The 26,624-nt window shown below is 43.1% G+C and overlaps 1 protein-coding gene across 2 annotated transcripts in view; it reads right to left on the bottom strand.

Annotated features, from left to right (window-relative positions):
- LOC126407258 (Kv channel-interacting protein 2-like) overlaps window positions 1–22,458 on the bottom strand; it is a 139,467-nt gene extending 117,009 nt beyond the window's left edge. For both annotated transcript variants that reach the window (XM_050072017.1, XM_050072020.1), the window contains exon 1: window positions 22,168–22,458. In XM_050072017.1, the coding sequence (XP_049927974.1) occupies window positions 22,168–22,240 (73 nt within the window). In that variant the 5' untranslated portion in view covers window positions 22,241–22,458. The remainder of the gene's footprint in view (window positions 1–22,167) is intronic.
- Window positions 22,459–26,624: the final 4,166 nt, after the last annotated feature.

The following is a 26,624-nucleotide window of genomic DNA, read 5'->3' as shown; positions in this document are numbered from 1 at the left end:
GCGTTGCTGTATGATTTAGCCCATGTCTGACCCCATTTTTGAGCCACAAGACTCATTTTAGAGCCAGACCAAATTTCAGCTTTGCAGGGCGTTGTTTGCCCAACAAATTTCGTCTTTACTGATCACGACCCGATACGCTGCTCCCTATCAGTTGTCTCATGTTCAGATGAAGTTTTGACACGCACAGCTGAAGTAGAGCTGAGAGTTAATACCTTAAAGTTGCATTTTTCTCACTCAGTTAGTTAGTTGCACGGTGTTTTTTGGTGCTGCTAACTTCTAAGTCTAAGTCAGAGAGAAGGAATCAACACTTCGACTGACCTGTTTTTGCAGAAATGGACTTCTAAGCTCTTTTTGGGACGTCTGTCTCTACATAATTGTGAGCTGTACCTCCGCCTGCAAACAAATGTCTACTTGCCTGCAGCCTGGAGCTTTCAAACAAATCTTTTTTGACAAGTGTCAATAGCCAGATTAGTGCACAGCGGCCGATGGACTGTTTTATTGTCCAATTTACACGTACAATGTGAGCACTCAGGTCATGGATTGGCGATTAGACCGTAGAGTGCGTGCAGATAAATTGTGAGCTCTGGCTGTACGTTGCAGACAATTTACTCGTTTAGTGGGAGTCTATAACTGGCTCAAATTGCGCAGTATATGCCCAGCTTATTGCTAGTAAAACATAATATTCCCAAAATGTCCTATACCAGCAGTAATACCTCGAGCATATCAGCAGAGGTTGATATGCTGAAATATTCCAACAACATGACATTATCATTAGCTTTCAGATGTGGTATGGGAAGTGAATCTTCTTCCACTTAGTCATTGAGCTGCAAGCAGATGAGACAGGATTACATCATCTGTTTGTTGACAGAAAACTGGTCGGAGTCAACAAGTGTCTGTGATGTGTAGATGCTACTGGTGTGTTGCACATGATGGCATCAGACTATCGGCCAATTTTTTTGTACTTTGTGTATCATTAAAAAAGACAAATTTGCACAGGATGACTAGTTTGTAACAAACATCCGCACAATGTCATATAATAACCAGCCGCATCCGATCCTTCCAGTCGCGGTAATACTACATTTCATCCAAGGACAAAATGAAAGAAGTGCTAAAAATATTTCCCATAAGCATTACGCTGACATAAAGCCAGACTGAGAGGCAGGCGGGTGGTGACAGAGGTTCTTTTCTAGCTGCTTGGAGGTGCTGACAGAGAGCAGCTGTGGTATTATAGTTCTGAATCAACAGATCAACGGGCATCAGTCTCACCTCCAGCGTGTGCGCGCGCTTGTGTTTGTGTGTGCATCTGCTGTGTTTCACTGACTGACAGCGCGAACCCCCACTACTCACTAAATGGATGCTGCATTAGTCTATAAAACTTTGATTTGGTTTCACTGCCTGGAAAGCCTGTTAAATAATAAAAAAATGAAAAAGCAGGAGATACAAGACCAGATGATATTGGTGCCTGCCAAGTTTGAAGTTATTCCACTTTCGTCAAACAACTGACCCACAGGGTCGCATCTGAGCTTATTAAATTGCTGTTGCCTGTAGTCTGTGTGTGTTTGTGTGGAGGTGTGTGTTTTTGTCTGGCTGCTTGCCCTGATCACATTTAACTGCATGTTAGATGTTTTTTTCTTTCTGAAAGTCTTTGATAGAGATGGGAGAGGTTCAGAGAAATAAAGGATCTGAGAGCAGGCGACTCGTCTGTGTTTTTAGTTCTCGTACCACAATCACTATCACAGAGAGGGACGACTGAGCGGGTCTCTAGAGATGACTTCTATCGTCCTCTATCTCTCCCTCATAAACCACAAATCTTTGATCTGCTTCACACTAAGCTCAAAGATTTTTTACCATATGCCCAGGAATTACATATTAAACACACATTCAAAGGGGGAAAATTGAATAAGCCAAGTCTCTCAATGTACTGTAATAATTCAATTATTCACTTTAACAGGGTTGTGCCGAGACTTTTGGAGGTGCAGCTGCTCAAAGTTAAAAAGGGGCACATGAAACATTATTTTAAAGCACCATACACCAACAGAATTTACAGCATTACCTCATGAATTATAGCAACCCATATTCAATCAGAATTTAACATGAAACCTTGAAGCAAGCCAAATCATACTATTGTCATTGTATGTCAAGTTATGAATGTTATAATGTCTTTTGAGTGGACTTTGCCTTTAAATTTCTCAAAAACTCATCACATGAAATTTGACATGGACATAGTCAAGGTCAGCCCAAACAGGGATCTTTTAAAAAATTTCATATAACCTATTTAAGCTTTTTTTGTTTTTCAAATGAAATATCTAATGTGAGGAAATGATGCATGTCTTATAGTGTAACTTGTGGTGACTTAACCTTGTATTTCACAAAAACTGTACAGTAAAACATCTGAACCTTTGTATGGTCATAGTCAGGGCCATCTTTTCAGCTAAACCATGAAGGAAAGGTTTTTTATCACAGATCAAAGATGATACAGCTATGTCATGATATTTAAACTTCAGAGTTCCCTTTTTATTTTCGTCGTTTTACTCGGTTTATCAAATGTGAGAAATTATTGCTGAAACGCACATTCTTCTTCGTGCTTTTTGGCCACTCCAAGCCCCTGTACCATAACAGACAATAATCAGAATCCAATAGGCTGCTGACAGGTATTCACAAACAACAGCTTACTTGACCATAGTAAGAACCACCAGCCAGTGGATATAGTCAGTGGAGGCAGGGCAGTTGCACTGGGGCCCACGTTGTTAGGGGGCCCATAGAGAGCGTGCCCTCCAACTATATGTTAGGTAGAAAACGTGCCCCTGTGAGTAATTTAGATTGCCACCTTAGAAATATACCTGTTCAAAGAAAAACCCCAGTAGCAGCCTTTAACAAAATACGTTATAGTATATTTTATAATAATAAAATATATGCTTAGACTACATAAACTATAAATAAAGGCATTTTTTTGAATTTTTTCCTACACATATATTCATTCATTCATTCATTCATTCATTGTAACCATTTATCCTGTTGGGGGTCGCAGGGAGCTGAAGCCTATCCAAGCTGACGTTGGCTGAGGGGTGGAGTACACCCTGGACAGGTCGCCAGGCTATCGCAAGGCTAACACATAGAGACAGACAACCATTCACGCTCAAATTCACACCTACGGGCAATTTAAAGTAACCGATTAACCTGCATGTCTTTGGACTGTGGGAGGAAGCCGGAGTAACCCCACCTTGGGTTCAAACCAGGAACTCTCTTGCTGTGAGGGGACAATGCTAACCACTGCACCACGTGCTGCCCCCTACACATAAATGCAATCATGATTTCTGGGTGATATGTATGTTGGTGTTATCCAGTTTCAAATCTCTATTTGATCATGTAACGATAAGATTATATGGTAGCCAGTCTAGGTGCATAATAAGTAACTAGCGTGCCTTAGGGCCTGTCATAATAGTGTGCACTGGGGCCCATTGTAACTACCCTACGCCATTGATCAGGACCACTGTTAAACTTAGGTTGTAGAACTGATGCACGATTTGAAGGTGACGCTATGTAAAGCTAAAATTATACATATAACTGGACAATCAAGGGCACAAATGCTACTCACCATCTAAATGTTGCCACTGAGTTTCTGTCTGTGGTGTCCTGTATGGCAATGAAGGGCACATCATAGATGACCTTTCTGTGGGTGACGTTAACTGTCTGCTAGCGACAAGGTTGTTTAAATTATAGCTGAATTGTTTTTAATTGTTAAAAGTTCTTCTTAATACCCTCAGCCTGCATGTTAACGTGCTGCACACTCACAGTAACATTCCTGCGACCGAGATGAGGTCATTCAGCAAACATGACAGTCATTGTCACAGACTGAACAACACACAAACCTGAGTGGGAGGTAACATATGTACTTGTTTCATCATATTAACATGTGATCTTAATGAATTCAGTCTGTGACGTCTTTGCAGATTTCTCATGTCTGGCACACTTCACTAATAACAGACTGAAATTTTAAAAATTCATAACTTTGGAATGATAATAAAGTGCTGCTTGTTGCATTAGAAATTATTCACTGTGGAAATATCCCAGATGGCCTGTCTAATTGTATATGTCAGCTCATAGCACAATGCATGATGGGTAACATTTTCTCTTATGTTCTCTGAGACTGACTCATCTGACAGGCAGTGAGATGTCTGTGTTTTGTTTCTTTAAATGTACGACCTTAATCTGAGTTCACCCTGCCGCACTCATCGAGCTGAAGGGCTAATATGAATAAATCTCCCTCAGTGACAAACAATCCCTACACATAAACACACACACACACACACACACACTCACACATTACTCTCCATCAATGTGCCCAGTGTGCTCATGACTCCTGCCCACCCAGGCATGAGAGCTGGGGCTGCAACTATTAATTTTACATCCACTTTAATCACCTTTCCCACATATATGGAAGAGAAGAGAAAAGAGAAGAGGGTTAAGTAGGAAAGCATCATTACTGATACAGCCTCTCATTCATAAAAGCACGGCATGTGGACGGGAAAACTAAGGAGGAGGGTGAAAAGTGAAGGTGAGAGAAGAGGTGAGAAGAATCTGCAATAGACCTCTGCCTCTCGCTTGTCAAACTCTAATGACTCCCTAATGTCAAGATCTACTCAGGAATATCAATGACATAGTACTGTACTACACAGACACTCCCACAAACACACACAAACACTCCTCCAAAGCATTCACAGAAGCACACACAACCGAGGCATTTCCTTGTACTGCTTACAGATTGCCTGACCTCCAAATGAAACTACTTCCAACATGCCACGCAACTTAAATACAGTAAGGTAGAATAAAATGCTGGGTGCTGGTAGGTCAGTGATTGATTATCAAATCTTAATGCATTGATCCAATCCAAATTGATTCAAGCATGCATCCAATAAGGTCCGCTTTTTAACCTTTGCCAGATTTCAGATCTGTAATGACCTTTTGTGGGCTGACAAGGCAGAAACACCACAGAGTAGTGAAGAGGTGGCACTTCGATATATGGTCAGAGGACTATATATTGGGTGAATGGGATGGATTTCCATTTTCGGTCCTACCCAATCGATGCGCTGGGTTTTCTTCTTCGTCATGCTTTTTCTTCCTGGTCAGTGTCGTTTCGGGCAATACCGCCCCCAAACGAGCAGCTGTTGTAACTGCGTGACATTGTCCAGACGATTTGGTCCCCTTTAAAAAGTTCAGTGTGAAAGTGAACCGAACCAAATGAAGGTGTGAAATTTTTCAGCATTCCCTGCCCAAACGAACTGACTTGAACAATATTACAGGAGAAGGTGTGCTTGAATGTCATTTGTGGCATGACAGTGATGTGGTCATGACCGAGGCACTTGCCTTGAGCCGCTCAAAAACAACTTTTTCACTGCAGTCACAGTACGACTTCCTGCACTCCAGGGAGGCATGCACCTGCACTGATGGGCAGTCGAGCAGCAAACAGCACCATAAATTATATGAATTAAAGAAAGTTGATTTTATAACAAAAAAAAGACTAATTCATTTAATCTGATTTATAAGTATGTTTGAGAATTTCTACCAATGCACTCATTAAGTTCAAGTTCTGAAACTGTTTTATTTAAGTTCAATATTTTCAAATGTTACTATGACAGTTGCAAGTAGCAGCCTATCATGAGCATTTGTCAGATCATTTGTTTATAAGATATCCTAACGACCCATTTTTAGGTGGCTTTTTGCCAAACAGCTTTTCAGGTCATTTGAAATAAATGACAAAAATGTTTCAGATACATTAGTTTAATAATGTTGACTGCTTATATTTAAATATTAGGCTATATAATATTTTTAGGATTGTGAAGAGTTCTTCCAACCGTTCATCAAACTAAGTCTGCCGTATGGATCAAAATTAACAACAAAACAATAATTTTGTAGCAGTTTTGTAGCCGTCTGGTTTTGCACAAGCGGTTGCAACGTTGCCATGGAAATAGCAGAGTAATATTTGTAGTCATGAGCCAGGTGTGCTGTTATGCTGACTTGAGCACCTTCTTAATGTCTCATTGACCAATCAAAGTGCTTGGTCGTAACTGCTTGTTGTATAATTGTAATTAGTTTATACACTGTTGGGTAGCTTAATCTATAATAAGATATCATTACTATTAGATAATTATGTTTTGTATTGATTACAGTATCTAATAATGCAAAGTAGTTAAAGTCATCACATAAATGTAGTGGAGTAAAAGCTGCATATCTGGAAATACTCAAGTATCTCGGGGCGCCCGGTAGCTCATCTGGTAGAGCGTGAGCCCTATACACTAACGCCTGGATTCCACTGGGTGCAGCTGTGGCACATTCTGAAACACTGGAAACCATTCATCCACTTTCCATGACCGCTTATCCTGTTAGGGGTCACGGGGATGCTGGAGCCTCTCGCAGCTGATTGGGTGAGAGGCAGGGTACACCCTGGACATGCATGTCTTTGGACTGTGGGAAGAAGCCAAAGTACCTGGAGAAAACCCACGCTGACACAGGGGGAACATGCAAACTCTACACAGAAGGGTTCCCCCACTGTGGGTGGGTGAGGCGACAGTTCTAACCACTGCAACACCGTGCCGCCATGGTAACAGGATACTGTATTAGCTATTATGCCATCACTTCTAAAAGGAAGGTCAAGGATTTTACCATCACAGCCTTGACACAGACGTATAACATATGCACACTGACACACAGTACCGTAAATAAGAATATGATTGGCATGTGAGAATCCTCCAGGCATATTAATGCACATAAAAGTGAAACTTTAATTAACTTATTCAATCCCCAAACTGTGCTGAACCTGCGCAGTGAGTCAGGAGTGTCATTATACACCGACAGTAACGTCTCCTTTGATGCCAAAATCCAGCGGAGCCCCTCTCAGTCATGAACACAGAGGAATGAAACAACAGGCCCATATTTCAGTGCATGAGTCTTATACTGGCCTCATTAATAATCGTTACCCCTCTTAATGACTTTCTCTGAGTGTGCATCACAACGAGCGCACCACGTCTCCTTAATTCGCCCTCATTAGAAGCAAACATCTTGTGGTTGGGGAAAAAAAAGAGATGGCAAGCGAAAAAGCAACCTTCAGACAGATGCTACTCTGTGACTTTCTTCAAGTACGCTTTTCATTATGGCTTTAATAATTACATGTAATATTATTTATATTGCATCACTGTTCAATACCATGCTTGGTCATGCATGGCAAACTTGAATTTACAAGCAAATCAAATAAAGAGAAAGCATTTTCAGCCAGCTTTTATCTTTTACGTGCTTCATAAATACAAAAGAAACTCATTCTCTCTGAGTTTATCCTATTGTGTGTTTTCAATTTCTGCCTGTTCACCTTAAGCTCCTCAAAATGTTCTGAAATACTGGGAAAAAATATAATTACCCGAAGCTGGTTGAGAATTGAGCTGACTTTAGCTTTACTCCAGGGGAGATAAAGACCAAGCTGTCAGGAAGTCTGACACCTCGGCCCCAGCAGGCCGCTGAGAACAGCCCTGCACTGTGCAATGGGTTTGGTGGCCACAGCTGAAACTGTAGGTGAGGTGACGACCTGGGAGCCAGACTGACTTATTGCTATATTGCAAAATAAATAACTACAAGAGAAACGTCCTAAGCTCCCACACATCCATATAATACTTTATTTAAGAAGTAGGAACACTAACAAACTGACAAATTTTCATAATTGTACCTGGGTTTTAGTGGAACTCTCCCTCTAGCGTTACAGTTGTATGATAGCAAATGGTCATGGGATAAGAGGTGCATGTCAAAACCGAAGCAGCACATTAGTGTCAACTTGAATGAAAGACATTGCCTGACATAGGGTTTCCTTGTTGGTTTGCTTTATAGACTTGTCTGTATTATTATTATATTATTATAATCCAAATAACTATGGTGTAAAGGAAGTAGAAGATCTGACCTGCTGGTGACAGGAAAACAACCTACTCCTGAATGTCAGCAAAACAAAGGAGCTGCTAGTGGACTTTGGAAAGAAGCAGGGAAGAACTATGCCGCCCTTAAAAATAATGAGTCCTCCATGGGGAGGGTGGACAGCTAACGTACTTTGGTTTCCACATCACCAGGGCCTGACATGGGCGCTGCATACTGACTCAGTGTTGCGAAAGGCAAGGCAGAGACTGCTTCACCTCAGACCCTTGAGGAAATTCAGGGTATCCCCTAAAAAGAAATTTCTACTCCTGCATCATCAACAGCCTCCTGATGGGGAACATCACTGCCTGGTACAGAAACAGCACCGAACAGGACCACAAGGCCCTGCAAACAGTGGCTCGCTCCGATGAACATGCTATTATTAGGTGCTGCTCTACCCTGGATGTTTACACCAGGCGCTGCAAGACTACGGCTAGGAGAATCTTAAAGATCCCAACAGCCTGGATAACTACCTGAGGTAGAGAAGAAGGTATCGTATACACCAGGCCGGAACTGAGAGGGTCAGGAAGAGCTTCTACCCTCAGGCTACAGGGGTCCCAAATGAGAACACTGCCTAAGGCCTTGGAGTCTCTGTGTTACAAGCAGTCAAACAAAATCAGCTTACATGACTTGTTGCCTACAAGCAAGTAGTCGTTTAGACCACTAACAAGCTGTTAACTAATGTTACCCAACAAGCCTAATGTCAAATCTGTCTGAGTGACCGGATGAGACTGCTTCTTTGTTAAAGGAAAACTTCTGTATTTTTTAACCTGGACACTATTTTTCCATGTTTTTGTGTCTATGGGACAAACAAAAACAACGGCTTTTGAAATTGATCCAGTATCAAGAGAGAGAGCACTGCAACCGGCAGTGTGAGACAGACTGCAATGTAGACACTTGAGGCAATTAAGCACCATCAATGTACATCCACTAAAAATGTTTGATTGATTTTATAAGTGTCAGACATTAATGAAAGGGCCCTACAGAGAAATAAAACATTTTTCTTTACATTTTGCTTAATCTGTTCTGTTTTGCCAAACCAAGTCTCTCTGAAGGAGAAGACTTCTGAAATCTAGCGAGAGGTGACTTGTTGCAGGAAGTAAAGGGTGGAAACGTTAGTTGGAGGGAGAAGTGCCAGAAAGAGTTTGTCGTAGTTAACGAAGCTCTAGCAAAAGTTCAGTCGGGAAGATTTTCATGCTCAGGCTGTAAGATTTCTTTCATTCACTCCTTCCACGCATGCTCACTCACTAACATTAGGTATCATTGTCAGGGGCTGTAAATTGAGTCATCAGCTGATTCACAATCAACCAATAGCATAGCCACACACCTTCTCTGTCAGCCTATCATTTTACTGCTCCTTATTTACGGTTCTTTCTCTACCCTAGTTCTTTCTTGCTGCAGTCGTGCACACCCTCCACCTCCCCATCACCACCTAGTCTTTACAGATTCATCAGCCTCATCCCCCTCAGCAGTCGGCAGACTCAGAGTCAGCAGCCACCACCACCACCAGTGTCTGGACTACATGGGGGGATTTGTCCTGCTGCCACTCAGATGTCCCTTGATCACAAAATATTTCCCTCTGGTGTCCAAGTGAAATCTTAATCAACACAAGTCATCTGTTAATCTGTACACTCATATCTGTATTAAATATTATCTTCACTTAATTTCTCTGTGTCTCCTGATTGAAGTGTGATCCAAAAGATTTTTAATGTCATGGCTGAATATTAAGCTGATTTCGACAGACTGTATCAAGTGAAAGGTAAAGAAAAAAAATGTATTACTCTGTAGGGTTTTTTTTTATGAAGCTGTCAAACACAATAATAATCTGAGTCTGTCGCCGGCAAAATCGAGCACTTCTAATGGACTTAAACTGACCATGCATAATTGCCCTGAGTGGTTTCACCACTGCCAATTGCAGTACTTTCTCCTTAGTGGACCAATTTAAAAAAAAAAAAATGTTGTTCCCATTAGTCATTCAAAGACAAAAACATGGGAAAATGGGGTCTAGGCTGAATAATACTAAAATCTCCCTTTAAGTGACATGACTGAGCTGAGGCCCAGCATGACACACAGTTATCAGTGGTGAAATGAAAAGCACAAAACATAACTTCAAATTCATGTTAGACACTTTCAGTAGTACAAAACACAGCTATTTAAGCCATAACAGCAGCATTGCTAACAAAATGTCATGTTGCAGCAAGACACAAGCTGCTGGTGTGTGTGAGCAGATGTTTAAATACATGTTAACTCCAGCATGTGTGTCCAGGTGTAGAGTAACCTTGTGTCCGTCGGAAAATTTAGCCCTCTGTAGATGTATGATTAATAACTCCCAGAAACAAATGATCAAATAAAATGGAGAATAATGATGTCATAATTTGGTTTGTCTGTTTGTTAATATGCTGATTTGGAAGCTGCCTGACCATTAATCACACCTCAGCTATGTCAATAATGTGTTATGCAAAACTGACCCTGAATCCTTATTGATTTCATCACGTCTCAGCTGAGATTTGAGCCACTGTGAGTATTGTATGCTATTGGGGTAGAATTTGACGATAGACTCCCTCCACCTGTTTCTTTCTTTACTATTTGGCCTCAGCAGCTCCCTCTCTCTTTGTCAATGCCTCCCCTCTCCCCACTCTATATACAGCATTAAGCTGGGGTCCACCTTTGATGGTAATGTCAGTGGCTGCTGCGCTGCTCCAGGTCGGTAACGATTCCATTGCTGTCATGACTGTCACCCCACCAATCAGTCAAACCTGCCAGTGTGCGAGTTTGTGTGCGTCTCTGTCCGTGTGTGTGCGTTGTTGATTAGTAGACTCCATTAACTCTTATGAAATTCTGGCGCCAGGCCACGGTGCCTGGGGAGAAGCACTTATGGAACGTCAGGTTGCTGTGTGAGTAATCGGTTTACCAGCGCCAGAGGGAGATAGCGGAGGGGGGGGAGGGGGATAGGATTTTCAAACCCCATGGCCAACAGGCAAACATCCAGAGCGAGCAGTGTGCAATAGAGATGATTAAAGCAAATGGATTTCCAAGTACACAAATATGTTGTTGGACTTCTAAAGTCTGTGTCTTTACAAGTGTGTAGTTTGGCTTGGCTGCCTGAGAGGAAGTACAGGCTGGTTCAACAGCGGAGTCGGGACACAGCGACACAGCGCTGTGAAGCTGAACGCAAAATTTCCCAGCTCAGCATTTCAACATTCCTCAATAACCTTCTCTCCCACAATTGTAATGCCTTGAACCATATCGCAGCCTCCAAAATGCAATTGGTCCTGTTTCCTTCTACCTTGTCACACTGTGCATATTTAGCTGGTTGCGAATTTGGCTGACTTCAGCATCTCTCCTGGGAGAGATAAAGACCAAGCTGTCAGGAAGTGTCCCCCTTGACAACCTGGCCCCAGGCTGACGGGGGAGCAATGATAAAGGCAGCCATTTTGGGGCTGGAGCAAGGGCAGCTCTGCCCGTCAGCAAGTTAATGATGCTACACAATTGCTAACACAATGTTGTCCGACAACATCATACAGTGTAACAAGCATTGATAAAGATTTTTAATATTGACTGAAAAGTTCAAATTGGAGTCTCTTCATCTAGCATGTCATTTACAGCACTTGTATCATTTAAACTCAAGTTGTTTGACTTTTCCACACAAACTGCAGCAGAGTCAGCACTGCAAACTGTCTGATGGATATCCATTTCTGATTTGATAAAGGCGCACATGAGAAGTCATGTTTGGGATGATACAAGTTGCTTTACTATTAAACCTCAATCTTTCCTTTGAATCACAACAGAGTAATGTATAACCTTTTAGCGTCTATTGTTGGATGAAATCACACCCACTTCCGCATGCCGAAAGTAGGATTGGCAGCCTACTGCTGGGCCAGCTTCATTGAAAGAGACTGCTGCTAGCTTATGAACACACCCAATGATGTACCCTGTGGTCCCTCCGCCTCTCTCACAGCCCAGAGACAACAAAACTGGAAAGTTTGCTGATCCAGCGGAGAGTCGGAGGGTCATTTGCTCTGGCTGAATTAGAGTTACTACGGCCACTGAAGGTCTGCTTCCTGGAAATATGACAGCTACAGTAGCTTGAAAAATAGCAATATGGGTAGTTAAAGGGACACTTCACTGATTTTTAACAAGCCTTGTGTCACTGCAGTGTGGGCAGTGGGCAGATGAACAGTGCGTGGCTTTTGCCAGTGGATGAGCAGGGAGCTCCAGGCACTGCCGTCTCGACACAGGGGAAAGCCGAACACCCAGAGCTTCCTGCTCATTTGTCCCAAAGTCAAATAGCGTGACCTGCCCTATTCCACCTTCCTCTGCCTCTGATTATCTTATCCTTGTTCCTCATCCGAACCTCAGCCATTCTCATTCCATATCCCTAAACATAATCAACCCAACCAAAGAAGGCAACGAGTACTAGCCAATCAAAAGAAGGGAGTAAAGCAGGTCATGCCTTTACCATTCGAGGCAAAAAAACAAAACAAAATTAGAGGCAACACAGGGAAAGCCAAACACCATTCATCTGCACACACTGCCCACACTGCAATGACAGAGCTGGTTGTAAATCTGCAAAGTTTCCTTTTCACCGCTGTAGTATTTCGAATTTAGCCAGCAACTGTTGGTAAACACATGTGTAAACAAGACCCAACGATACATAAAGGAGGTACAGAGGCACTGAAACCCAACGCAGTGCCTCTAAGAGGGATGAGAGGGGGTAGAGTTCCTAAATGTTTTCTAGCAAAGACGGTGCTTAAAGCCACCGATGAACTCAAGCTGTGCCGTTTCACAAGGCGCCCAGTTGAAAGATGCCTCTTCGAGCCAGCACCCGACCTGCTGCATGCCACAGCAGTAGGATGGCAGCCAATCTTGTAGCCTTGACGTCTGGCAGCCCGCTTTCGTCATGCAGAAGTGGGTGTGTTTTTATCCAAAGTGGGTTAGAAAAACAATAGATGAAACCCTTTACCCTCAATGACCCTTTCAGGACGTTTTTGCAGTGTCTACAGTCCAGGTTAAACTCTCCTGACTGTTAAGACCCTTACGGCATCGCTACAGACCAGAAACAGCCATTCTACATTAAACTTGGCTTGATCGGGCTATCAGTAAGGCGCTGTGTGCACTGGGAGACATTGTGTTTATTCTGACTGGTCAGCTAACTGACAGATATTGACAAGGCTCTGCCCGCTGTGCTTTCTTTGCCAACTGTTTCGCAGCCATGCACGCGCATTTGTGTGTTTGTATATGTGTGTAAGTGTGTCTGTGTGAATGTGCACGACTGTGAGTTATTGACTAGACCTTGTCCAAAGTTTTGTCAGAGCTAACTGATTGATTGTAAGACCAGCTGCAGTGTTCTCCTGCGCTGTCATCCCTCAGGCCAAAACCCAGTGTGTGTGTGTGTGTGTTTATGCCTGTATGTGTGTTGTGTAAGTGCATGAGAGATTTTGCTTTTGACAAGAGCAAACCCCAGGCTTCCTCTAATCACCTCCACTCTCTGCTGTGCTGTCAATCACACTGAAGTTGTGGCTGAAGAACCTTCAGTGAACAGAGTAAATGTCCTCAGCAGGCCTGTTTACAACTAAATTACAATCACTTACTGTCTGCTTGTTTGTGCCATCTCTACTTTTCTCACACACACACACACACGAGGAAGGGGACAGCCACAAATTCTTAAAATCTTACACGCTGCATCATCTGCTCAAACTCAATTTTTCACACATGCACCGCTTAAATGAGTAAAAGANAACTAAATTACAGTCACTTACTGTCTGCTTGTTTGTGCCATCTCTACTTTTCTCACACACACACACACGAGGAAGGGGACAGACACAAATTCTTAAAATCTTACACGCTGCATCATCTGCTCAAACTCAATTTTTCACACATGCACCGCCATCATCTGCTCAAACTCAATTTTTCACACATGCACCGCTTAAATGAGTAAAAGAAAAAATGGGAAAGATGGCAGCGTGCACACACCCACACACTTCTCCAGACATCCTTTCGATCTCAGTCACGCGTGCCCTTCAGACATCCTCTACACAAATGTTTACAGGCTCACACACACACAACATGAGCACACCCACAGTGATCCCCTATCTTCAATCTAAGACGTGCCGTCTGATAACCTCTGATGACAAAGGACTCTCTCTTATACACACACACACACATAAAAAACTGAGTCAAAGTGCACAAAGAAAGGGGAACACGGTCGCCACCCACATCGTAACACACAGTAACATTGTTTGCATGACAGCTGGTGTCTCCTCTTCCCCATGCTGATGAGATACTACCAGTGTAATGGAGAATGGCTGAGCTAATGGACAGAAAATCATCCACTAATGCAGATCAGATGTTGTGAGTGACAGCACGACGAAGCGAGAGAGAGACACACGCCGAATGACACGGAGCTCCGTCACACTCAGAGGCACTTTCCGTCAGTCAATCAATCAGTCGCTTGTTGATAAATATCTCTGACAAGGAAACAGCATCACACGGATGTTGAGGAGGAAAAAAACTTCTGGTACATTTGTAATACAATAATAATAATATATAATAAATCAAATATTTTTGTCAATTTTCCATTCCCCGCTGCTCATTAAGTCATTCATCCTCAATCTAGGATGTATATTGACTTTTCCCTGCTCCTCCTTCTCATCTTTCCATCTCCCTCTCCTCTCCTCTCAGCAGGCACTTATAAATGAATGTGTTTACAGAGAAGGAGAGGAGTAAGGGTGCAGGGATCAAGAGAGGGGTGAGCAGGGCTTATTTTAATTAACGATCGCCCGTCCTCTCCGTAGATTCGGTCAAAGATTAAAACTCGTTAGGATTGACTCCAGCGTCTGGGCCCATTAAGATACCGGTCCCACTGTGGACTGAAAGAACTGGAGAAGAGGGAAGCAGGAGACAGGTCAGGGAGGCAGGTTGGGTCGAGGATGGACGATGGGAGAGCTAAAAAGCGAAGGTGATGGTATAGGAGCAGATGAAGAGGGGAGAGCATGGAAGGAGAGGCGGGATGAATCAGGACACGGAAAGTGAGACACTGAAGACATTCTGTTAGAGACGGAGAAATATATATGATATTATTATGTAATCTGATTTGTGAGACTGGAGACAGAGTGAGGGGGAGGAGTGTGATAGAGTTAGAGGAAAAGAGAGAGTGCGGCTTAAGTGGGGACTGTCAGTCAGATTATTTAGAAATATAGTGAGGACATTAAGAAGACAGGGAAGAATGGATGGGCAATTACATACTGTAAACTCCCTCTTTTCTACATGCAAACATCCAAACCACTTTAAGAGGCACAAATTTGAATGTCAGAAAGAAGTCAGGTCTCAGGTGGCAGCTACCTCATAATTACAGGACCATACTGATGGGTTGTGCATTAGCAGGGTATGATTGGCAGGAGGAGCTTTTATAATAGGGCAAACAACACCTACAGTCTACCAAAGAGCATCTCTGGGATTTGCCTGGCAAATGCAACACTGTCTGCAACCTAACTCATCTCCTCGCACTTTGCTTCCGTCCTTCCTTTGCCCCTTTTCCCTCCTTCCCGTCTTTCTTTATCCCTTCCTTATGTAACCAAAGTGACAGATAAGCCTAAGTGAACCACTCCAAGCATTCCTCCATGTAGGAATCCAGTCATTTCACATCAGCAATTCTGGCACTTCCAGGAGGAACCAGAGCCCAGGAACCCAGAGAGGATCCCTGATGAGGCGGCGTGTGTCACACATGTCCCGCCACATCAGATGACACATTAAATCAAGGCTTTTAATTAGTGCCAGTGGCCATTTCGATTCTAGCTGCAGCAAAAACTGTCATGCCGAGAAGGTGACTTTATGCTAAACTCCCTCTGACAGGCTCAATTATGAAGCCAATCAGAGTGCTGGAATCGGTTTGGACTAGCAAATGTAAATTATTGTTTGCACCATGGGCGCTGGGGTGGGGGGAGTGTCATGTGGCTTCTAGACCCACTAATGCCCTTCACCTCAACACCCCTACCCTCTCTCACAGCTATCTGTGTTTTGGCCGACTTACAGCCTGGCGTGCCTCTGAATGCCAGTGCTTAACACTGCTCATTAAGGGCTGCGTGTGTGTGAGAAATTAACTGTCCAGATCTATCAGAGGCTGAACGTCTCTGCTACAGCTGAGAGCCGAGCTGCTGCGTGAGACAAGTCAACTGTAGCGGATGTTCTACATATTTTAAAGAGAGAAACTTCGGCTCAAGAAACCTAATGAGTGAATATTTGCGTCTGTCAGTGATGACTGTCTTGTTTGTGTGTGTGTGTGTGTGTGTGTGTGTGTGTGTGTGTAAGCGTTGCATCCAATTGTGCTGACTGTTACGAAGTGGGCGATCGGCTCACTTTGCCAAGAACGTATGCAGTCAATCTAGGAGATGGACTTCATTGCCTAACCTATCCCCCACATGCTGTACATCCTCTAAACACAAACACACACAAGACAGTGTTTGCACACAATATTAGTTTCTATCCAAGGGTGTCTTTACTGTGTTCACACATTTACAAATAAACTTGAATTCCCTGTTTTCTCGAGTCCTTCAAACATATTTTTGAGCTGTGTTCAGCTGACCTCTAAATGCTCTCACCCAAAACCAAGAGTGCGAGATTTTCCCTCAGAATAATGAGACACTTGGAGAGAGGAAAAGACAAACACAAATATGGCATAATTATTTCAACAATCAAAAATGATTTCATTATTCTATCAATAAAGCAATTAGTTGAATGGCCACAGCAGTTTCTCAGAGCCCAACGTGATCTCTGTTAATGTCTTGTTTTATCCACTACACAGTCCAAGACCCAAATGTATTCAATGTACTATCACAGAGTTCATACAAGTTTGTATGGAAATAGGCTTACAAACTTTATACCTTTCTGCAAAATTCGAAACACACACACACACACACACACACACACACACACACACACAAAATATGTTCTGTTTATATAGCAATGTCCTAATGACAAAGCTGTGAGTAACTGCAAGATGGATGGCAACATTTGTGATAAATTACTTAATCTTAACCACAGTATGTGAACTGAATGTTTATTATCTGGTTTTATTTGAGTATGAGAGAATAAGGTAAGAGTAAGGGGCTGCCTTTAAAGCAGAATGAAGCAGGTGAGACTTTCTTTTTTTAAGTGCCCTGAACTGATGTTTCCTACCCTGGAAATCCAGAGTTCTCGCTAGAGCACAATTTGAATTTGCTCAGCGAGTCAGTCTGGCAATCAGTAATGATGCTCATTACCCATGCCGTTGGAGCCGAGCTGCACCAATCACATCGGTGTATCTGATATAGGCGGGCCAGAGGCGAGCTAAACAGATGACGACAGCGCTGCGACGACGAAGTCCGGAATCAGTCAGTAAACATTGCAAGATGGCTACGGATGAACACCAGTTGTTTGAAACGGCTTTGGCCGCTACAATGAACGAGTTAGACTTGGCTTTTTCTCTAAAAGAGGAACAGAAGACGGCGCTCGAATCTTTCCTTTGCAAGAAGGACGTTTTTGCTGTTTTGCTGACCGGATATGTCAAGAATCTAATCTACCAGTTAGCTCCGCTGGTAGCTAAGCGTATACGTCACCCCGTGTATTGTTCTGATTGGTCGTAGTGTATCCAATTGCTTGCAGTGATATTTACAAATGCATGCTTGGTGCCACCCCTTGAGTTGGGCCATTTGCATTACTCATAGCCAGACCCTAAATCTTTCTAGATTTTGGTCTGGATTTCCAGGCTAGATGTTTCTATTATATTACTTTTGAATCAGTAAGGTAACACTGATTCTAAGCCTAGTTTTTCCCACGTCCTCATGCTGAAATCCCCTGTAGATCCACATTATAAATCTGATATGTTGAAAAAATGTTCTTCCCAGTGGGGCATATACTAAATGCAGGAAATCCCGTAAAAAGTAGGTGTTAAACTGCTTTGCCGTTGCCAATAGACCAGAGCTGTGTACAGTAGTAAACAGTAAAGCAGCATGGAGGCCAGTGAAAATGTTATGATGGTTCATTTTATTTTATAACTCTGACTCATCCAGTCTCTCTCTCAAACTCTATGCTGACTAACTTTCAGACGATATTTGAGCACTGCTTGGATGAAAATGGACGGTATTTATTGGTGGCCCATGATTGAATCACGTCGGCAAAGCGGCTAAAATTATCATGTCCACCAGAGTGTCATGTTTTCCATCACTGCCGATCAAAGCCGATCGAAGCTGGGGTCGATAAATAACCATGACTACTGCAAAGTCATCTGTCCCTGAAGTGAATGCTGATTGTGACCTTTCTCATTAAATCAAAAATCAAGACGATAGTGGGTATTAGAGAGTTTTTCCAACTATTACATTTAGGGCATTTCTGCTTTAGAAAATGACTTACCTGGTTAATCAAGTATTGCAGATTAATTTCCTGTTATTTATATAGGCCTATATCATTTGACCTCTAAACACAGAGAACAAATCTCTCACATACGTGGTGGTGATTATCCTTCTACACTCAGCCACTCTTACATGTATGGCAAGGTTAAACTACTGATCACTGATTAAAAATGAGAGAACACAAGGGGTCGGCAAATTGGATTTGACACTTAATCTGAACATGAGAGGGGAAAAAGAACAAACCATCTGCACATCAGGCTGGAGTGGCATGACACATCACAGAAGTAGAGAATCAAGGTAGAGCACAATGCAAACATGCAGTACATCTCAAAAGTTTTGATACAATATGTAAAACAACAACACATACTGTGTGATGATGCAGGCTGTTATTACCAGACAGAACAAAGAGATGATTGGCAGACAGGCTGCCAACTGCTACTGACAGATCAACATGTTCTCATCCCAAGTCGTCACATATTGCTGCTTTGTCAGTGAGTTCAACATTCTGTTTCGCAGTCTGGACTCGCTGCTGCCCCAAACACTTTCCAGAAATTAAAGTCCAATCAAGGCCTATCTGGCATCAACACCATAGTTGATAATATAAGCAACCAGTTAGGGACTGCATCGTAGTAGATGACGTAAAATGCAGGCCGCAGCTCACAGAACAGTAAAGGCAGCTCCCAAAGAGACAAGTGCTGACTCTAACATTGGTAAACACAGCAATAGGTGAAATTATTGCAGAAATAGAGTCAATAACAATGATTAAATGAGAACAAGAGAATGCACTCGCAGAGATTCTTGGAAGAAAAGATGTTTTTTGCCTTTCTTCTAACTGGATTTGGCAAAAGCTTGATTTATCCACTGGCTCTGTCAGTGATTAAGATGATGCTGCGCTGTGTTTTATTACACTGATTGGCTGAAGGAGTTTGTCAAGACGAGTAGTCCCACCCACTGAAAGTGTTTGAGGTGGCAGCGGTCCAGACTGATGAAGAGAGTGAAACAGAATGTTGAGCTCACGTCATCAGGACGGTCTTACCAGACTAACTAATTGAGCCCTGAGATAAAATGTGAAGCGAGGAAAAAGAAGCATGACAAGGTTGAGATAATAGCTGCATATGCATATGTAAAAAGAAGCCATTGTGTGTGTGTGTGTGTGTGTGTGTGTGTGTAGGTGATATGATTCCTCTCGAGTGTGGCTTGTGAGGTGGAAGAGGAGATTACTGCACCACGCTTCTATAATTACCTCTCATCTCTCAGCCGGTGCTCTTAAACACAACGGGGAATGCCAGGCTACCACACACACACTCCGACACATGCACACACACAGTGGGGCGCACTTCGGTACAATGTAGCAGGCTGAGAGGGAGTTATTTCTAGAGGGTTACATTTCACTCAAATGGTGATTGGAGACCACCCACACTACCTTTAGGCAACATAGGTCAGCTTTGCTTTAAGCACATACACTCGCTCTCTTTCTGTTGGTGTGTGTGTGTGTGTGTGTGTGTAAGTAAGAAGAGTGACTCACCTGTAGCTGTCCTACCCACACAAAAACCCACTTAAGAATCCATTCTCACAAGTCATGCACTCACATCACACTATATACTTTTCCATTTTAGTGGGGATTATGCAGAAAATCACCCGTCACCTGTTCTTTCTGTGTCTCACACACACATGCACACACAGTATACACCGAGCCACTTTGCGGTCAGCTGTGTCTGTAATATGAAAACTATCGTAAACACCAGACCAGCGGTATTTCTCCACAGCTTAAGCTGCATCATATCTTCATTACACTGACTCGTACTGGCGACAGCCTGCTCTAATAACCATGCAAACCATCAGGGCTAAGTATGTTTTAGAGTTGACAGCGTCGTACAAAGATGAATTAACCACGCAATTCAAAGCTTTGAAAAAGTCATTAAAAACTATGCCAGGAGTAAATTGCTCCGCCACACTGAATGACTTGGTCCCTCTCCCTCTCCCCTCGCTCAACTATTAAAAAAGCAATATGACTTCTTGTGGACAGTCGGACTCAGGGGACCACTTCAACAAGCTGGACTGAATAGAGGCGAGGAGATGAAAGAGGAAATGCTGATTCTTCCGAGAGGTTTACAGAAACTTTCATCTCCTCCACTGTCACATTTACTAATCCTCCATAATGCATCTCATTATCAGGTGGATATTGCACACTAATCTGCAAGTGATTACAGAGCCAAAGGTAAAGTTCCAGAGCAGCAGGGGAAAAGACAGTCAAGCTGCTGAAGTGTGTTTTGTAGTCTCTGAGTAGCTCTGTAAAGCCCAGTGTTTGTCCAAGCATGACGGTCAGCACACTGTGGGTTGGCTGACATGACTTACAATCCCCATGTTGAGGTGTAGCCTAACGCCTGATGGATGTTTATGAATGCAGCTGAACAAATTCGTCTTCTTTTTCTTCTTCCTTTTTTTTTTAAACTTCCAACAATGGAGTGTAGAAAAAGTGCTGCTTCTTAACTCACCCACACACACATACCCACACACACGCTTTGATACACACAAGAATATTCACAGATAAAGATACCCACACATGTCTGTTGCACGCAGGCAAACATGGTTTCACTGAGACACCTTGCAATCTTTTCTTAATTTAGGATGCATTAAATTTGTGACAAATGAGATTATAGTGTCCCTGTCGAGCCCGAGGCACACAGCTGTCTGGACAGCCACTGTTTCCCTCTGCAGACCTGAGATGTGTTCAGGCATAAAAGCAAGCATTTTATTTAGGCAGCTGGCACTTAACAGGCAAACGGTGCTCACACAAGCGGGGGAGAGCTGTGAGCTATAATGTGACAATAGGAGGCTGTGGAGAGGGGGAAACACCTCAAGAGAGAGCTCAGCTCGCAGAGGAGCACATACAAAGTGCAGGTATGTGCAGGCATGCTCGCTTCCAGTCAATGAACTGCTTCATTACATCGCGATCAAACTGATAAAGTGGAAGTGCTGTCATCTCAAGGAGACAGAGAGCGCAATACAGGAGCAAGTTTTTTTTGTATCCAAACCACAGAGCAGACACCCACAAACAAAATTACGCACACATTTGCCCTATTTGAAAACCCACATGGCATTAAGAGTCGCTCAGATGTCTGCTGTGCTTGCAGAGAGTATCCTATCAGCTCTTTTTCAACTACAGAGCCAGACTTGGGCAGATAAAGCTCACGGCGATAGGAGAGATCTCGGTCAGAAAGTGATAACACACCAAAGCAGATCGTGGAATCTGCTCAACTATTTGGACATCAGATCACGGTCAGACAGGTGTCACCAACCCCGCAGCGCCTTTCATAACAGCCAGCGACAATAAGGTGGTCTCCCATAGCTGAGCCAAGCCGGTACAAAATAAATTGTTGACAGAAACCAAACATTACGCACCACATTATGCAACCACACTGGCATGCAACACTGATATTAAAAGATTCAATATGTGTATTTTTCTTCCAATTTATCAAACTATAAGTGTCCCTCTACTTCTGTGGGGTATCACAGCAACTACACGGATAGAACAGAAAATGTGTTACCATGGAAGCTGGGAATTAAAGTACAAAAAAGGCAGTGAAACTTATATAAAAACTTGCGCTGCAAATAAACTGCCAATATGCGTAAAAAAAATTAAAAAAAAACACATTTTGCGCTTTTTCCTTTGGTGATGAGGTGGACGGCGGACAGGTTGTGACATTTGCAAAGCCACCTGAAGTTAAGAGGACAAGGCTGCTTTCGGATTATCAGCTTTACATATTGAATCTTTTATTTTCTCTGCAGGCGACCACACAACATCCACCGGTGTTCAAGACCCCGGTTTACTCACCCGTTAGCTGGTCATAGGATCCGTCCAGCTCTCTGGAGTCCGACAAGCTTTGGTCACGGTTTTTCGCCTTCATTTTCCCCGTGTGCGCCGGAATGTGGAACTGTGGGAAACAGCTGATATGTTGGCGATTCTGTTTGAGGAAAAAACAACAGTGGTTTTGTGTTGTTCGCCTTCACGGAGGATGGCTACAAGTACACTAGCGTTAACAAGTCATCATTGATTTGCCATAGATAAGACAAGAGAGCCATGTAAGTTGTTATTTCCCCGTGTGTCCCTCTCTCTCTGCGTGCGCTCTCGGCATCCAGGAGCTGAGTGAACCAAGCGCGCTTCTGGTCGGCACTCTCACACGGGCTGGCACGCGCGCACGCACGCAATTAAGTACGCACACACACAGGGAGAGGGGGAGCGAAAACCAGATACAGAAACAAAGATTGCTTCGGTGTAGACAGCTGTTTTGGAGATCATAAATGTACACATAATTTCCAATATTTTCCCACAGTGGCATTAAGCAATACGGTGCACAAAAACATGAGCAGCTCATAATGAACGAGTGAAGAACAAATCAGAAACGACCTGATAATGAATGAATCGTTAATGAGTACCAAACACATGATTATATTGTGGGTAATGATGGAGGGCACAAAAAGGAAAGTAAGGGTTAGATAATCATGAAGTAATGAGATACAACTAACTACTCATGTGCCACTTTACTTTAAGCTGACACATAAAGTACAGGCCTATATGATGATCAGGTAATGAGTGATTAATGAGGTCTGACTGATAAATGCTGATTCAAAGGTGTTCAGGAACAACTCATGAAGAAAGAGGTCGTTATTCCTATTTACAGATACCTGTGAGCTAATCAATAGGCAACCTAATGATTCAATAATATAGTATTCCTGTCTGTTCTAGTAACTCATTACTATGCACTACATAGTCCCAGAGGCTGCCTTAAGGCGTGGGTTACGGGGGTCATGTCCCCTGATACAGTTGCTGGCTCCCCTTTAAGAGGAGGTGGCATACTTGTTTTTTTTAAGATAGCAGTGGTATCGCATCAAAGAGACAACCTAAGGCATCTATTCATGGGCGGATCATGAGATAATGGGTTCTTGGGCACAGATGTGCAAAGGGCCCCTCCATCTCTCCAACAGAGGAGCAAGACACACAGACTTTGTGGTGGTTTTGTGTCTCTTTGTGGTTGTTTTTTTTGAGTTGTTGTAGTTATGTGTCTGTTTGCAGTTCTTTTGCTTCTTTTTGTGGTCATTTTGAGTTTCTTTCTGGTTGGACAGGACAGAGCGAAATGGGGTGGGTGGGTGGGGATGGGGGGTTGCATAAGTGGTCGCAAGCTGGAGTCGAACCCGCGACCGCCGCAGCAAGGCATCGCCTCCGCACATGGGGCGCCGGCACCATCCACCACGCTACCAACGCCCCGGTACTTGTGAATTTGAGTGACTTACTTTGGACCCCTGGACTTTGCCCAATAAGCCTGCTCAGTAATCCATCCGTGCATCCATTGGTACCACCCATGTCGGCATATCTTGTTGGAAAGGGGGATGAATAATAACACTACAAAGTTTGGCTAAGTTTTAGTGAGGAAACAGTGGGCATGTCCATTTTCAAAGGGCTCCCTTTAACTTTCACCTCAAGATATCTCAATGAAAATAGCTTCTATGGGTACCCTAAACTTGAGAAGGCTTGTTCCCACTTTATTCAGTTCAATTTGATTTATAAAGCCCAATATCACAAATCACAATTTGCCTCAGAGGGCTTTACAGCGTACGACATCCCTCTGTCCTTGGACCCTCACAGCGGATAAGGAAAACTCCTCAAAAAAACCTTTGACGGAGAAAAAATATGGGAGAAACCTCAGGAAGAGCAACTGAGGAGGAATTCCTCTTCCAGGACAGACAGATGTGCAATAGATGTCGCACAGAACAAATCCACATAATAAATTTGCAGTAATCCATATGACACAATGAGACATAAAGAGACACAGAGAGATAAATAGAGACAGAGAGATGCTTTGTTCCCTACAATCAATGCACTCCTTCAAATTAAAGCTGTATATTACAAGCAGTGTATTTGCAGAACAATGACTCACCTAACACCTTTAGAAACACACATTAAAACAGGTACGTTGTGGAACTCAACATGTTAACTCTACCCGTTTTGACATAGCTTTCTACTAGCCTAGACACTTCAACAGCATAATTAAATTCCTCAAATTCAGTTATGGCTTTTGGTTTTGTTGTGCCAACCCAAGATTTTCATTGTCCCCCTCTAGCGACCCCTATGAAACATTTCTGGGGGTGCCACTGTATATTAACCATCAGGGTCACTCCTGATTCGTCTACTCACATGTTTGTGTGCCGTATTGTAAAAGTATAACCAGCGACATCTATCTGACTCCATTCACGCATGCCATTAATATCACCATCACATCCTCCCCTAATGTTCTTCACTGAGTCAGAGCCGTGTCGGATGTGTACAGAGACATCAGCAGGAGCAACAAGGAGCACATTGCTGCTGCCAGGCAGAGGTTCTGACTATATCTGATCTATAAATACTCACTGGCTCTGGGAAGCCTTGTGTCTATCCCTTTTCCTCCTCTCCTCTCTTCCTCTCAGTGTCTTTTCCTCCCTTCGCCTCGCTCCTGCTCGCTTACTACAGTATGACATTTGGTCACAATCTGTCAAGCAATCTGTCTTTGGCGCCATATTTTCCTACATTATACCAGGGTTTGCATCAATAACGCTCCTTCCATCCCTCTCTATCCATTCGATTATTCATTTATCTCAAGCGTGAACTGCTGGAATGTTAGTCCGTCTGTTACTGTGCGGTGAAGTTATTCTTTCATTAAGATGTTCGTGTCCTTTACCCCCCGCTGAATGAAGGGTGTAAACTGCAGTGCGCTGAGTGTTAGATTCCCTCCTCTTTTACCACTGTGCTCAGTCATCCATCCTGATCTCTGAGGAATCTATTGACATCTGAGTCAGACATGTGTCACCAAAAGGTTGGCCATAAGACCTTGTCTTCAGATGGGGCTGCCTTACGGGTTGTATCCGTCACTGCAATAACCATTCAAGTGTCACATGTAGCAGTCCCATTATGCCTGCATGCAAACACACATAGCATGTAGCCCTTGACCTGGCTGTCATCATGTGAGCATGTATTATAGTGTGAAGATCTTATTTTGCAATGATCTTGATTGACTTGTTCTATATGCGGTCTCAGAGTGGCACCCAAATTTGGTTTAACTATCAAACATGTCTAGAAAGACTGCAGCTGAAAGTTGGTTTTGTCTTTCACAGAGAAAGGAGGTCAGCTATGAAAGTCATGTTGATTACAGTAGACTCAAAGGGCCCCAGTATGTCTCCAATTAAGTGCTTGTGGGATCGTCCAACAGCGTCAGTGGCCCCCCTCCCGACACACTTTCCCAAAGTCGAAATAGGGGGGGGCTGCACCTGACAATTTTTGGAACTTTACAAAACCATTAATCTGACAATCTGTCTACTTCCTGCAGAGACTGAGCAGGTGTGCACAGGAGCTAAGCTCTCTCTTGTCATTCTTCCGAAAAGTCCTACAATAACTTTTTATGTGAACAAGCAATGGTCTCAAAAGTGTGTGCTCTTATCCCTGTTAGTACAATTCATTGCATGGAGGCTACTTAATCACCGTTTCCAGACATGGTTGGTCCACATCACATGAAATAGTTTGGTTCAGGTGTACTGAAGACCACATGCACACTTTCAAATTGGAATAAAAGATAAAAATCAGATTGTCCATATGACTTTTCAAACAACTTCTGCAGCGTAATCTGCTTCCTCTTTATCCATTATGTGCAAAATGTTCCAGACAACAATTTTTAAGTGTGATTATTACAGTAAGTGTTTGCCACTTGTAACAGATGTGTTGGTACCTTTGGACTCTACCGTTACCGACATAAACTGAAGCTGCAGTTCTCAATGAGACACAAAACTGCCCTCGCTCCTCTGACTGACCGTCCATTGTGTAATTACACAGCATGATTTAGAATTTGCTTGTTCTTGTGTTTGGCAGACCGAAAAGAAATGTGGGTTTCACTTGCTAACATTCCTCCTGGGTGAAAACTGCTGTGTTTGCAAGCGTTAATGACACGCTGGAAGCATACACAAATGACTTTGGCCGCGGTACATTAGGCCAACTCTGTTTGGTCAGATGTCTGATTATTGCCTTTTGTTCTTTTAACTCAACACACAACAACAAGAGGACTTAATGTTGGCTGTCTTGGCTTCGCTTGTTTGATGAAACTTTAGGAGCAACTGGTGGGTACACCCTCATAGTGTCCTGGCCACCAGTCTCATCACCATAGTGGACTAGATTAAAGATTGCCACCCTCGCTAGTTGGCATCAGAGATTTTAGTTGGTCATGTACACATTTAAATTATATATTGTGATTCACCTAATAAAATGCCCTT

The sequence above is a fragment of the Epinephelus moara genome, chromosome 19, assembly GCF_006386435.1.
Source record: "Epinephelus moara isolate mb chromosome 19, YSFRI_EMoa_1.0, whole genome shotgun sequence".
Lineage (NCBI taxonomy): Eukaryota > Metazoa > Chordata > Actinopteri > Perciformes > Serranidae > Epinephelus > Epinephelus moara.
The sequence above is the reverse complement of the archived record's forward strand: the minus strand, read 5'-3'. Positions and strand labels throughout refer to the sequence as shown.